This window comes from Pseudopipra pipra, chromosome 5 (assembly GCF_036250125.1).
Source record: "Pseudopipra pipra isolate bDixPip1 chromosome 5, bDixPip1.hap1, whole genome shotgun sequence".
NCBI lineage: Eukaryota > Metazoa > Chordata > Aves > Passeriformes > Pipridae > Pseudopipra > Pseudopipra pipra.
This window is the reverse complement of record NC_087553.1, coordinates 50,937,167-50,950,170: the sequence shown is the minus strand read 5'-3', so window position 1 is coordinate 50,950,170 and position 13,004 is coordinate 50,937,167. Positions and strand designations below refer to the sequence as shown.

Genomic DNA, 13,004 nt, shown 5'->3' with positions numbered 1-13,004 from the left:
GTGCAATTTCAATTTGGCAGTTTCTCAGCTCTTGTAATTCTGTTCTGCATCAGGTATTTTTTGTGGTTTTATTTTTTTTCTTTGGCACTTACATACATTGTAATTGGTTGTAATAACTTAAAAACAACTTCTTTTGGCTCTTAATAATTAGAAGCTCATGTAATAAATGATACTGTACTGTTATGTCTAATAAGTATTAAAAGTAAATTGTATTTGGAACTACTCTTTAAATTTAGATTGGCATTACAAATCCCAGAGATCAAGAGAAACTCCTAGGTGCTATTAACGAGCTGCAAGTGGATGAAAAAAGAATTGAAGACTTCTCTGAAATTCTGAAGCTGGAATTGAGGTATTAACTGTATATCTGAGGAAATGGAAGTGAAATATTAACTATTTAAGATGACTGCATTATTTTCTGCTGCTCAAAGGTAAAATTCTCTCACACCTTATCCCACGCATAGCATTCATAAGAATCTGCTGGTTAGTGGATTATGAGAGCTGGTGGTAGGTGTGTTTTTTATAAAGAACATTGGAAGCATAGACAAGGCAGGCTCTGTTAGTCTTGCAATCAAATTTTTCTGATTGTAAGGTACAATAAAAAGATGTGTGGGAAGGAAAGATGCATATAATTTCTGCATAGGGCTTTAATTTTGAACTGATAAATTAAATGTTGTACATGTGTATCTTAAATCATACGTGTTATTTCCATATAGATTCAGGACTTTCTTGTTGTTTTTCTCTTCCACTGGAAGCAGTTTTAACTGGCTTCTAAAATACCTCATTTTTTTATCTTACAAATTAAGCACTTCAGAAGTTGTTGGGTTTTTTTCCTTATCATAGATTATATGTATCAGTAGATTTATAAGGAAACTTTTTTTAGGGAAGTGTTACTCCTTTAAATTTCCATTTCAACTTGATATTTTTTGCCATTGTAGTCTTTAAGCATCACCTCTACAATACCTGTCATACTTTTAGCATAGTCTTGTGCAGTACCATGGAAGCCAGGCCTGAGCTGAGAGGTACATTGCTCAGCAACATTATTAAACTTAATCAGTTCTCTAAGCACTGACTGCTCTCTAGAGCACTCCACATCCAGCACAAAAAGAAAAATGAAGGATATAGTAAGTACAAAAGGAGTACTAGGATTTCTTAAACCTCTTACCCTTTACGTGTAAATATATTTTTTTCCAGAAGACACACCTCGACTTTAGTTTAGATTCTGTGCTCATATCTTTCCTCTTCTTACTTCGCCGAACTATGGAACAATAGCTACTGAAAATAGGATTAGACAGTAAGGGTTGAGTTCCTCTTTAAGGTGTGTTTATCTCCCTCTTGACTAGTGACCTGTCAGTTGTGCTGCTACTCTCTTAGATATTCTTTCCTCTCCAAAACACTGGGGAGCACTGTTGTATTATTTAGGTGCTATGAGGCTAGACTCTGTTAGTTATGTTGTTCATTGAACCGAAGAATGTACTTGGGTTCAAATTCAGTCTGTACATGTCACCATGTTTTGGAGGCAGCTGAATCACACTGCAACTGTGCATTAGGTGAGAGAGTTGGGATTGTTCAGCCTGGAGAAGACAAGGGTCCAGGGAGACCTTAGAGAGGTCTACAAAGGGGGCCTTCAAGACCAGTGGAGAAGGACTTTTTACAAGGGCATGTAGTGATAGGACAAGGGGGAATGGCTTCAAACTGATGGAGGGCAGGTTTAGATTAGATATAAGGCTGGTGAGACACTGGAACAAGTTGCCCAGAGAAGCTGTGGATGCCCCATTCCTGGTAGTGTGTTGCAGGGACACATTAGGTGGGGCTTCAAGCAAGGTGTCCCTGCCCATGGCAGAGGGATTGGAACGAGATGATCTCCGAGATGCCTTCCAACCCAAACCATTCTATGATTCTGTGATTCTCCATCAAAACAAGTGGGTATTTTCAGAAGAGGATCCAGGTGCAAGCTTGTGCTGTAAGACTGAAGAACTGAAGTTTCAGCATGCAAGAACTAACTAACTAACTAAATAAATAAACCAATATGATATCGATACACCATAAATAACTTTAACAACATCTGAGCCATTCCTATTAAAATAGAGACTTTTAAGGGGACTTTGCTCAGTTTAAGCTTTATCCATTTTTAAGTTAAAATGTGTGGGTTTTTTAGATTGTTCCGTAATAGTGTTCAATGTACACATTCAAACAGAGCAGCTTAAAAATTTGAACAGAGGGAGCAAGTGGAGAAATACAAAAAATTATCCATTCACTGCATGTGTGGCCAAATACAATAAAATACCCAAATGGTATCTGGTGCAGTCTCACATGCCAGTGACATATGTAATTCCTAGTACAGTGTGGGTTAAGATCATAGGAAGTTCTCTAAAGCAGAAAATAATTGATTGATTGAAGATGGAAGTACACAAAATATGACAGCATTTCAATTATGGCAAGGACTGCATAGTTTTTTAGAAAATAGCTTGACATGTATTCTAGGAATCTGACCTTGAGACTAAAATCATAGGCTATGTTTACATGCTATTATATAAAGATTTTACTTCCCACTTGTTCAAAGTCATTCTGTGAGAAGGAAAATCAGTCATTAGGTCATAGAAAAACTAACATAGTAGAAAATGTTGAACTGATTGATTATAAACTCAGAGAGTGTCTAGTACTGTTTAGCCACTGATGTTTTGACAGCCATTAATTCTTTTTAAAAGTGACAATTTTTTGAAAACACTTCTAAATATAAGAACAAATCACTGCAATGGGTATAAAATTATATGAAAATGGGCCAGAGGGGGGGTTAAACTGTTAAGAAGTGAAGTGGTATGAAAAGAATAAATGTATTTCTTTCTTTCCCCCTCCCAAATTGAAGCCCATGACACTCTTTATATTTGCTGAGAATCCTTCCAGAATTCCAAAAAATAATTTCCTTTATGATGAAACACAGAAGGTGCCATAGCTGATCCCAGACAGCTAAAAAGTTATCTTTCTGGGTAGAAGGAAATGTTTGCAATTATGGCTTGACTATAGTAATGTGAGAGAAACTTTGAGACTATCTCCAGATGTTTAGCGTTTGGGTTTTTACTCAAAATACTCAGTTCAGTTACATTGTTCTGAAACAAATAATAACTTATTTTGTAAAGATGTACTAATGGGCATTCTTACTTCCCCATCTTCATGAAAACCATGAGCAGTCTTGGTTTTAAACCTCCAGCATACCTACTAATGCATCTAGATATTTCTGTTTTAAATGTTAAAGTCTTAACAGTTCAGCACTGTTGCAAATCACAGACGTCCTGAGCAGTGGTTGAAACTTTACTCACTAATGATCCTGTGCCAAAGTTGAAGGAAAGACTTCTATGACACACTATGGGCTAAATTCCATCTCTGTTTAGATACTTGCACTGCATTGACACTTAGCTTAGTTTACTGGTTTGGCAAATTAGTTTACTGGTTTGGCAAATTTCGTTTTTACCCTCAGAAGCAAGTAAGATGGTGTGTAAGCATGTTGCATTTAGGTTTAATAGCAGATTGCCCTAGGGAATAGAGGAGTGTTGGGATCTGAATTAGTTTATTCAGATCCTATGGATCTACAGAAGAGGAAGTTCTGCAGTAGGAACGTATAAATAATTATCTCTTGTTTTGGCTCTACCTGTTATTCACCCAAATGGCTCAGAGCTAATGGAAACTTTTCTACTGGAGATACAGGCACTTCTCAGGAGTTTCTCAGGGCTTGAGAGGTCACTCTGTAAAAACAATTGGATGATCTTCCTTGCCCTCTTTACCTCTTCCTGGTCAATAGCAAAAAATTTCTGGCCAGCACCATGACTTAAAACTAAAATTCTCTGATGCTTCCAGTAATGTTGAGTCAGTGTCACATGGAACCTCTAGAATCCTAATGTTGAAATTAATCCCTTTTCTCCACTCTTTGAAAATTAGTTTGATCAGAGTTGTCTTCCTGTTTGTATTTGAGCACCAAGTATAAATGTTCTTCCAAATAGGTAACATTAGATATTTTAGGCCTTTGAGGTACAAGTTTCGAGATCCAAGGGCCAAGCCAGTATTATTGAATTCTTATCTTATTACACTGTGCTGGAGACTAAATGACTCTAAACCTATTCATTTCAGTCTTAGCTCTAAAAGTAGAAAGCAGGTTTTTTTTCCTCCCATATCTGCCTCAAAAATGTAAGCTGCAGGTCAGAAATACTGATATGTAGCATAAAATTGAGTACAAGTTCTCTCTTTTTGGTGTTGCAAGACTTGGATTTGTGCACACACACACACACAGGAAATAGAGTGTTGCAGTTATTATGCATAGTGAGTTACAAAATTACGCAGCAGGTAGTGAAATATTGCAATTGATAATACAGTCTTGATGAGAGTTAGAAGTGGAGGTTAATAGAATGTTTCTGAAAAGCTTTTGGGTGACACTTTTTCAGCTTTTAATGTGTCTTACTAGCTAAATATTCCAAGTAGTCCTTCCAAAAAAAAGGGGGGAAGAGGGGAGAAACAGAACAAACAAGGAAAAAGAAAACTTGCTAAGATATTAAAAGTAGTCTTTAACTACTCTGTTAAAATGACATTGGGGTTTCTTTGTATGTGATGAAACTGCATTTCTGACTCACTAGCCAGTGTTGGAAATGCATATGTAATATTTGGCTTGCAAAAGGTGCAGCATTTCGACGAATAACAAAATTTTGCTTTATTTTTGTAGTGAAGATGAATTCTACAAGTTTCTTCAGAAGCTGAATAAAGAGTGTAGTAAGCTGATCGTTCCTGTGCAGACCATGAATAAGCATTTTCTCAAAAATTCACACAAGGTATTAAACCAAAGAAGAGAAGATTGATTTAGAATCTGTTATTCTATCTTTTAAATTGAAACCTATGAACACTTATCAACTGTCTTGGTTATTATATAGCTATATAGAGCTCTCCAGTGCTCTTTCTGCAAAGGACACTTTTAAAAAATAATTTATTTCAAAGAGTTAAGCCACCCAATTAAAGGAGATAAATTTGTTTCTTTATGTTTCTGCTGATAGGAGAGTTAATGTGACAAAAGTTTTCAAGAAATGCTGCTAAAGAGTAGTAGATTATGTTGTGCATAAATCGTACAATTAAAACCCAGCATTAATGCAGTTATAAACTTTTTCTGACACTATCTTTTATGATACATTAACTGAAGAATATTAAACTATAATCTAAAATTATGTAATTATGGCAAATAACTGTAACTATTAACAGATGGTACTGCAGTGGGCACCGACTGAAACTTACACTGAACTCTGCAAAGATTTGGTTTGCAGTGTTAAGAACCTGGGAGAAGAAGTTGCCAAACTGAAGGACCTGGTAGTGAAGGTGAGTGTGTGTGAGTAAGGCTGTTAAATACTTTGTACAGGTTTCTAATACAACCTCAGGGTTGTATTATTTCCCTGACACCATCAGGGAAATGTTTCATACGTTGGTCTGCCACAGGCTCTTTATCCTTAGCTTGGGCTGCATCCACCTTTCCCCAGACAGAATGAGAAATAATCTGGAATATTCCACAGCAGTGTGGAGAGCCTCCAAAGGAAGGCACGATCTACCTTTTTCTTTCTCCCTCAGGAAAGAATAGTGGAATGTGTCCCTGCACTCTTGGGCAACCATTGTGGCATAAACGCTGTGCTGAATAGTGACACTCTTTTTAATTAAGGAATCTTTTGTTTGGAATTATTGACTCACAAGGAAGATACTAAGGTTTTATAGATTGAATGGGAGGCATCCCAGATAAGTCTGTGGAGTGACAAAAGAAGAGGGTGGGAGAGGTCAAGGCTAGATGTTAGCACCATATCAGTCATTCTCAAACCAACACAGTGACACACTCTTGTCAGATGGGGTCATTTTAAGTAATAGGGTAGTAAAAGGAACGGCCGCTGCGGTAGAGTAAATGGAGCATCAGTGTCAGAAAGGAATCTGTTGCTGAACGAAGCCATGTGGAACTCAGACCTTGAGTATAATGCTACTAATGCAATTTCCTGTAGTTTAAGTAAATTTAATGTAATATAACAGCCTTCTCCCAATAAATCACTTAACACCAAATATATTAAGAGGGAGAGATTGTGGCAAAACACTTATTAGCCATTTGTTTCATTTTTTGCATGTGCAATAATCAATTGTGTATATATTTGCCTCCTGTGTGTGTGCAGGCTAGTTATAAGGGCTGGGAGAGATCTGAGTTAGGTGCCACTTGACATTGCTTTTATCTGTGCCTAAGGTTTTATAGCTATCAAGATGAAGCATAATGTCTTTGTATCCAGTGAAACAGCCTTCTAATTGCTTAAAAAATACAATTTTTGTTTTTTAAAATCCTATTATGTTTTATGAATTTCAGTTATGAAGGCTTTAATACAAAACATTTTTGTGCTACTTAATTTATGATGAGACACTTTAGAATGTAGAGCACCCAAATGTTTATTATGAAAAGTGCAAATTTAAGTGAAACAGTTAAACCACTTATATAAAATGTTTGTATAAACTCCCTTAAAGTCTTCAGTATTGTTTCCTAAGCTTAGTCATTACAAGACTTTGTCAGCAGTACATGTCTGTAGCATATAATTTTTGAAAGTACAGTAAATAAGATGACCTTCTAAGCATTATGAAGTAAGGTAGGAAATCAGAACCTAACCTTGCTGCCCTTCATGACAAGGCTCTACTCAGCTTCAACATGTATTTGAGCAGGCACTTGTAAGGTACTTTCCATAGTCCCTTTAATTTCAACAAAGGCTAATGTGTTACATATTTAACTTGCTCTTTTAATAAACAGTTGTTTTAGTAATTAAATGGCAAAAGTTCTGGTTAAAATATTTGACTACTGGAGTTCAGTTGTTTTGTTACTAGGTTTTTTAGCATCTATTAGCCGTGTTTTATTCCTGAGTAATTAAGTTTGTAAATGAACAGTTTGTTTTTCTAATATATATTACAGAATGGTTGAGTATTAGATAAGATAAAGGTTTACACACTCATCTATTTCAGCTGAAGTAGGACAGAGACAGAAAGAAATAACATCAAATCCTAGATGCATGTGAATTCTTAGGACTGGGTACTTTATAACCCACTTAATAAAATACTTCATAAACTTTCACACTAACACTTTTTTTGTTGTGCTTTTTATGTGAACTTAACATCTGCCTCAGCATGAACAGAAGAATGAACCCAACCAAGTGAAACTTCCAAAAAAAGCAGCCACCTTGGAAAAAAGATTAGTAAAGATGGGAGGGGTAACATTGCTTGGATTTGGTTTTTTCTTCTTTATAACTAAATTAGTGGTAAAGAAAACCTGAATTTAAGTTTAGTGCTGTTTCTCATCATATCTGTAGTAGTATCAAGTATGTACTTTGATCTAGAAATAAAGTTATTAAAAATTAAGACTGTTACTTAAGAGTATCTTATGCATTTATTTTGAAAATTTTTTGTATACAATGTAGGTCTAAAATCCTGTCAAAGCTGCTTTTGTTTTTTGGCTTAAAGTTGTGATTATTGCTTACTAATTACTAGTTTCATTTTTTTTACTTTTAGCTGTTCGTAGATGAACATAAGCAAATTCTTCTGATTATATCACATGTTTGTATTTAAAATTATAATGCAGATGTGTTTTGGGGGTTGGGAGGGTTTAAAATATTTTAAGTATCATATTCAATGTTATATTGATAAAGATCTTTTCTCTTGCAGAGAGATATACTTTTTTTTTTCTTTTCGCAATCAAGAGGACTGTGGAGATCTTTTTACACATTGCCTAAAAAGTAATTTCCCACTGAACTATGATATTCAAATTATGCCTGAAATCTGTTTCCTTAGGGATACTCACTTCTATTAAGAGTTTCATTACGTCTATTAAAAGCATTATAACAGTGCTTTGCTGTAAGAATGCAGGCAACTTAGAAGGCATAGCAGCATGTTTTTTCTTGGTCTGGTCTTTCACTACGAATTTTTTCTTAATATTTTGTCCACTTAAAAAGGTGTTTGTAATCGCAGAGTGAAGCATTAATAACTGGTTTTGATCTGCTCTACCAAAACAGCTATGTTGGCAAAAGGGGAATTGGTGTAAGTGAATTCAAATCAGTTATGTTTTTGCAGACTTCAACAAACATCTTTAGAAATGCAAAATATTTTGGAAGGGACTTTCTTCTATCAAAATGAAACAAAAGGAGTCTAAAAAAAACATAAACCTGGATGGGTGTGTTACACTTTAGGTCTCTGAGTTTTCAGAAATGTTGTGTGGAATCTTAGTCTTTGGTATTCTCTCCAGAGACCAGTAAGGAGAAGATAAAAACTTGAGTGCTATTCCAATTGCTGTAACTGCAGTTTTCTGCTTTTTATTTTACTGCATTGGTGTTAGTATGTTTCCTTGTTACTGCAGTTGTTTTACCTCCTTTCCTCACAGGTTTCTCTTTCAATGCAAGGAAAATCCTACAGAGTGATGAGGTTAGAGGAAAAAAGAACATAAGTTAGGATTTTTTTTCTGTTCTGCTCCCCGTTTTGGGTTAGAGGGGATAAGCTGTATTCACCACCATCTGCCAGCAGAAGTGGAAGTGAACATACTATCAGCCTGAACAAATAAAGTATAAAAAAGGAAATGTTTGAAAAATAGTCCTCTGTTTCTTCATAATACCTTAGAATTAATCCTAAACTAATAAGATATGTATTGCGAAAGGAAGAACCTTTTATATATGCGCCACTCTTTCTCTGATTAGCTCAAAATACAGTTCAAATGCAGTTGCCCAGCGATGGGATGGCTCACAGGTGTTACTAGAACTTTGACAGCTAATGTCTTTTGGGTGTTTCTGTTGCATGAAGTTGTTGGGGTTTTGGGGGGATGGATAGTGGAGGGGGAGTAGAGAGCCATGTTGCTCAGACTGTTTCCAACATGTACTTTTTTATTAGTTAAGTGGAATTATTTCAACCACTAGTAAGATTTCTGTGATACTGCACTTGAAGAGATTCTGCTACTTAGCCCTTATTTCTCCACTTCAGTGACAATTTGCATTAACAAAACCAGTGCAAAGGACACTGAACAAAGCTTCCATTTCAAGAGATGTGTTTCCTGTCACTGGTAGATCTTGATATTTGAAACAGTAAAAATTTAAACTATTTTTTTCCATGAATTTTAAGTAAAGATCTGGTCATATGGAGGGTTTTTAAGCTAAACTTGGAGGTCTTGCCATTGAACAGAAAATCTGCTCAGTGTTTAACTAAATTATTATGCCTTTGGTGTAAAATAATTATGTGGGAAAAAATATTGATCAGCAGCATGATAGTTGCTGCTGATAATTTTTTTCTAATTTGAGAGTTACAATAAAATATTCTTTGCAGAAATGAGTCAAAGGTCTGAACTCTAGGAGAAGACCTCCAAAACACATTTGGAAGAAGATGGTCCTTTTAAATTATCTTACGGATCACCTGTTTCAGATGCTTATAGCCATGATCACAAACACACATGTGAACATCATTTGGGTTAAACATAGGCTTTGTGCCAGCAGCATTCCTGGCATCGTGCACCGTTCAAGAATAGTGTTCAAAACCTCATAAACCACTCACAAGAAGTAGGGTCTTGGAGTAACCACTTTAAGTTGTATTTGTTAATTGGTCGATCAGGAACTGCGTTGCATGAAGAGGACATGCTAAGAGCTAAATGAGCAAAGATTATTTTGACCTAGCATATAATAAAAAAAGATTAAAATTGTATTTATTTCCTTGGATTCCAAACTCGGGCTTAAAACAATGAGTTTCAAGATCCTTTATTCACTTTCATGTTGTTGCAGTGCCTCTTTCAAATTCTCTGACAAGGTATCGCAATATGGTGGAGATAGGGCAGGGAGCAAAGAAAAAGATTCCTTCAACATCTGGCCCCTGAGCTACACTGTTAAAATTCTCACCCCCACCAGCACTGAGGGAGCCTTCAGATGAAAATGCCCCTGCTGAGACACCTCCTTCTGTAAGTCATCAAATTGAAGTCATTATCCCAGAACAGTAAGAATACAATGATTTGCACATCTATGAGGGGATTGGAGGAGAATGCTAAAGAGCTTTGCATATATTAAGCAAGTAAGATGCGCAGCCCTGCTGGTATTGTTCTCCTCTTACAGTAGTGCAAATTGAGGTGTGGAGGATTGAGTGAATTGGACCTGGGGCCAAATCCTGTGGATACCTAGGATGAAGATGCAGCGAGGTTCCTACTTGCAATGCCATTGGATACCTAACTTGTCTTGATATGGATGACTATTTATACAATGGTCTTTTCTGAATCTTTAAACTGTTATGTAAAATGAGGGCCTTGGGTCATCCTGTGAAGATATGAAAGAACCTAAAGAATTTTTTTTTTCTAATTTTCCTGTCCAAGACATTCTGTGATTTGTGTGTGTTGTGTCTCTCTTCCTATGCTTTGGGATTTGCCCCGTTCTTTAAATTTGACTTGTGGAGTACATAGCCTGTCAAAAGGCATTGCCCAGTTATTCCTGTTGGCTGCCAATTGCAAGTAATAAAGAGTAGTTTGGGGTATGTGTAATTCTTAAATTGAGAAAGAGTGATTTTTTTTTTTTTAACCACATTCTCCATTTACTTAAGCACGTGTTTGGTTTTTCTTCTTTTATTTCATCCAGGTGCTTTGTTGAGGACAAGACTAAAAATGTGCAGTTTATTATTTTTCGTCTTGTCATCTTTGAACCACTTCAGGTGTTCCCCAAAGCTGTCACTTGCTCATAAGTGTGAATAGGTGTTTGCTTACATTTGCCTTCTCTGTTCCAGCAGTTCTGCAAAAGCTACAGGTTGTCTTTCCCAAATAAATCTGCTGTGTTAATAGTAAAGTACTACAAATGTTGCTTTGGATCTTTATGTACCAATAAGAAGCCATGAAGTCCAACAGGTATCATAACTGCAGGCTTCTGCCTTTAAAGGCATGTACTGTCATTTCTTTTTTCTGGAGGCATGATGGAAGTGTATATATGAAAACTTATATTTCCCTATTCTAGAAACAGGAATTTCCAGGTAATGGGGCTCTGAATTGATAAGCAGTGAGATATGAAAAGGGGTATTACTGACATAAATTAATAATGTGATGTGTATCCTTAACAGATTTAATAGCAGTTAAATTACTTCAAATTTTTATCCTGATTCAAATGGTGGTTTCATATAATATAGAGCCGTAGTCCCTGGAAGTGGGACTTACCAGGGATCCCTCTGGGTAAGGATTTTCAGTTCTTTTAAGCTGTGCTACTGGCAGTGATATATATGGGAAGATGTGTTCTACTTAAGAGTTTAGTAGGGTTTTTTCTTACTAATTTTTCTCAGACGAGCCTTCCATGCCTTCAGCTTTCCTGAAAACAGTCTTTATTCGAATGTAGAAATACAGGTTTAGCTACATTATTTTCACTATTGTATTGAAAAATCTCAGCTTGATTTCATAAGGTATGCAGAGAATTGGGCTTTCAGTGTTCTGGCTACTCTGCTGTCACCTGTGTTGCACCTGTATGGCATGATTTCTTAACTGGATGAGAAACTGTGTGCACATAATACTTGTTGAAGGCACAGCTTTCTAGATCCAGTCTGTGCTTGCAGCAAGGGAGGCCGGCAGCCTCTCCAGGGCTGTGTCAGGAACCAGCAAACCCTCACATGAGACAGTCTTCCACGAACTTCTTCAACATGAGCCCTTCTCACAGGCTGCAGTTCTTCACAAGCTGCTCCAGCCTGGTTCCCTCACATGGGGCGCAATCCTTCAGGAACAGACTGTTTCAGTGTGGGTCTTCCACAGGGTCACAAGTCCTGCCATGAGCCTGCTCCAGTGTGGCCTTCTCATTGGGTCACAACATTCTTCAAGTATCCACCTGCCCTGGTGTGGGGTCCTCCATGGGCTGCAGGTGTATCTCTGCTCCACCACGGACCTTTGTGGGCTGCGGGGGCACAGCTGCCTCACCATCGTCTGCACCACGGTCTGCAAGGGAATCTCTGCTCCGACAGCTGGACCACCTCCTCCCCCTTGTTTTTCACTGACCTGGGTGTCTGCACAGCTATTCCTCTCACACAGTCTAACTCTCTGTTTGGCTGCAATTGCTGTTACATAGAGGTTTTTTCCCCGTTACTAAATAATTATCCCAGAGGTGTTGCCACCATCACTGATAGCCTTGGCCTTGGCCAGTGGCAGGTCTGTCTTAGAGCCGGCTGGCATTGGCTCTGTCAGACCTATGGGAAGCTTCTGTCATTTTCTCACAGAAACCACCCCTGTAATGTCCCTACTACCTAAATCTGGCCATGAAAACCAAATATGGTTCCCCAGTCCTCCTTCCAACCTTGCCTGTTCTGCTGTGTATAATGAAAGAGTGGTTGATAAAAATAATGGATCCAAGGTGAATTTGTGTAGGACCAGCACAGAATAGAGCTTGGAGAAGGAATCTGAACAGCAAAAAAGCTGGAATGCAGATGTGGTAGATGGGTTATGGAGAAGAAAAGGACATCATTGATGAGTTGCTGGTGCAGTTGTTACAGGTAAAGGAGCTCCAGTTAGTGCAGAAGGGTATCTCAGAAATTCCGATAGGTCACCTTTTTACTGCAAGCCTGAGAAGGCTGGTAGCAGTGAGGACTGTAGCCTCTGCTTGCAGGGATCTAAAATACTGCTGGAATTTGCTGTCCTCTCACTGGCGTTTCTGTGCCCTGGTAATTGATCCAAGGTATATCGTAAACTTAAGAAATAAGTTGGCCAGCAGCTAAAAATTGGAATGTGTTTATACACTGGTAATACTTTATCAAATAGATACTGAGTGCCCATCTGTTGCTTTTAGGACTTAGTAGGAGCTGTGGTTGCCTCTGGGCAAGTACTACTGCTGGAGAAGCATTATTGTGCTCCAAGCTTCAATTGCTCTTACTTCGAAGTCTGCAGCTCTTGACATTGTGTGTAGGTGGGTGTTGGGTATTGATTTCTGGGAGTTGTTTGGGTTTTGGGGTATTTCTTTAAATTGATAAGTGGGTGAATGTTACCACCTCGAAAGTTG

At 37.5% G+C, this 13,004-nt stretch overlaps 1 protein-coding gene across 3 annotated transcripts in view; it reads left to right on the top strand.

Annotated features, from left to right (window-relative positions):
* Positions 1-8,600, top strand: part of ASZ1 (ankyrin repeat, SAM and basic leucine zipper domain containing 1) — a 37,537-nt gene extending 28,937 nt beyond the window's left edge. For 2 of the 3 annotated variants that reach the window (XM_064656050.1, XM_064656049.1), the window contains exons 10-13: positions 237-349; positions 4,706-4,811; positions 5,233-5,346; positions 7,161-7,392. In XM_064656050.1, the coding sequence (XP_064512120.1) occupies positions 237-349; positions 4,706-4,811; positions 5,233-5,346; positions 7,161-7,307 (480 nt within the window). In that variant the 3' untranslated portion in view covers positions 7,308-7,392. Of the gene's footprint in view, positions 1-236; positions 350-4,705; positions 4,812-5,232; positions 5,347-7,160; positions 7,393-8,407 lie in introns of those variants that run through there. The other variant, XM_064656051.1, reaches the window with a different exon arrangement.
* The last annotated feature ends 4,404 nt before the right edge of the window (positions 8,601-13,004 follow it).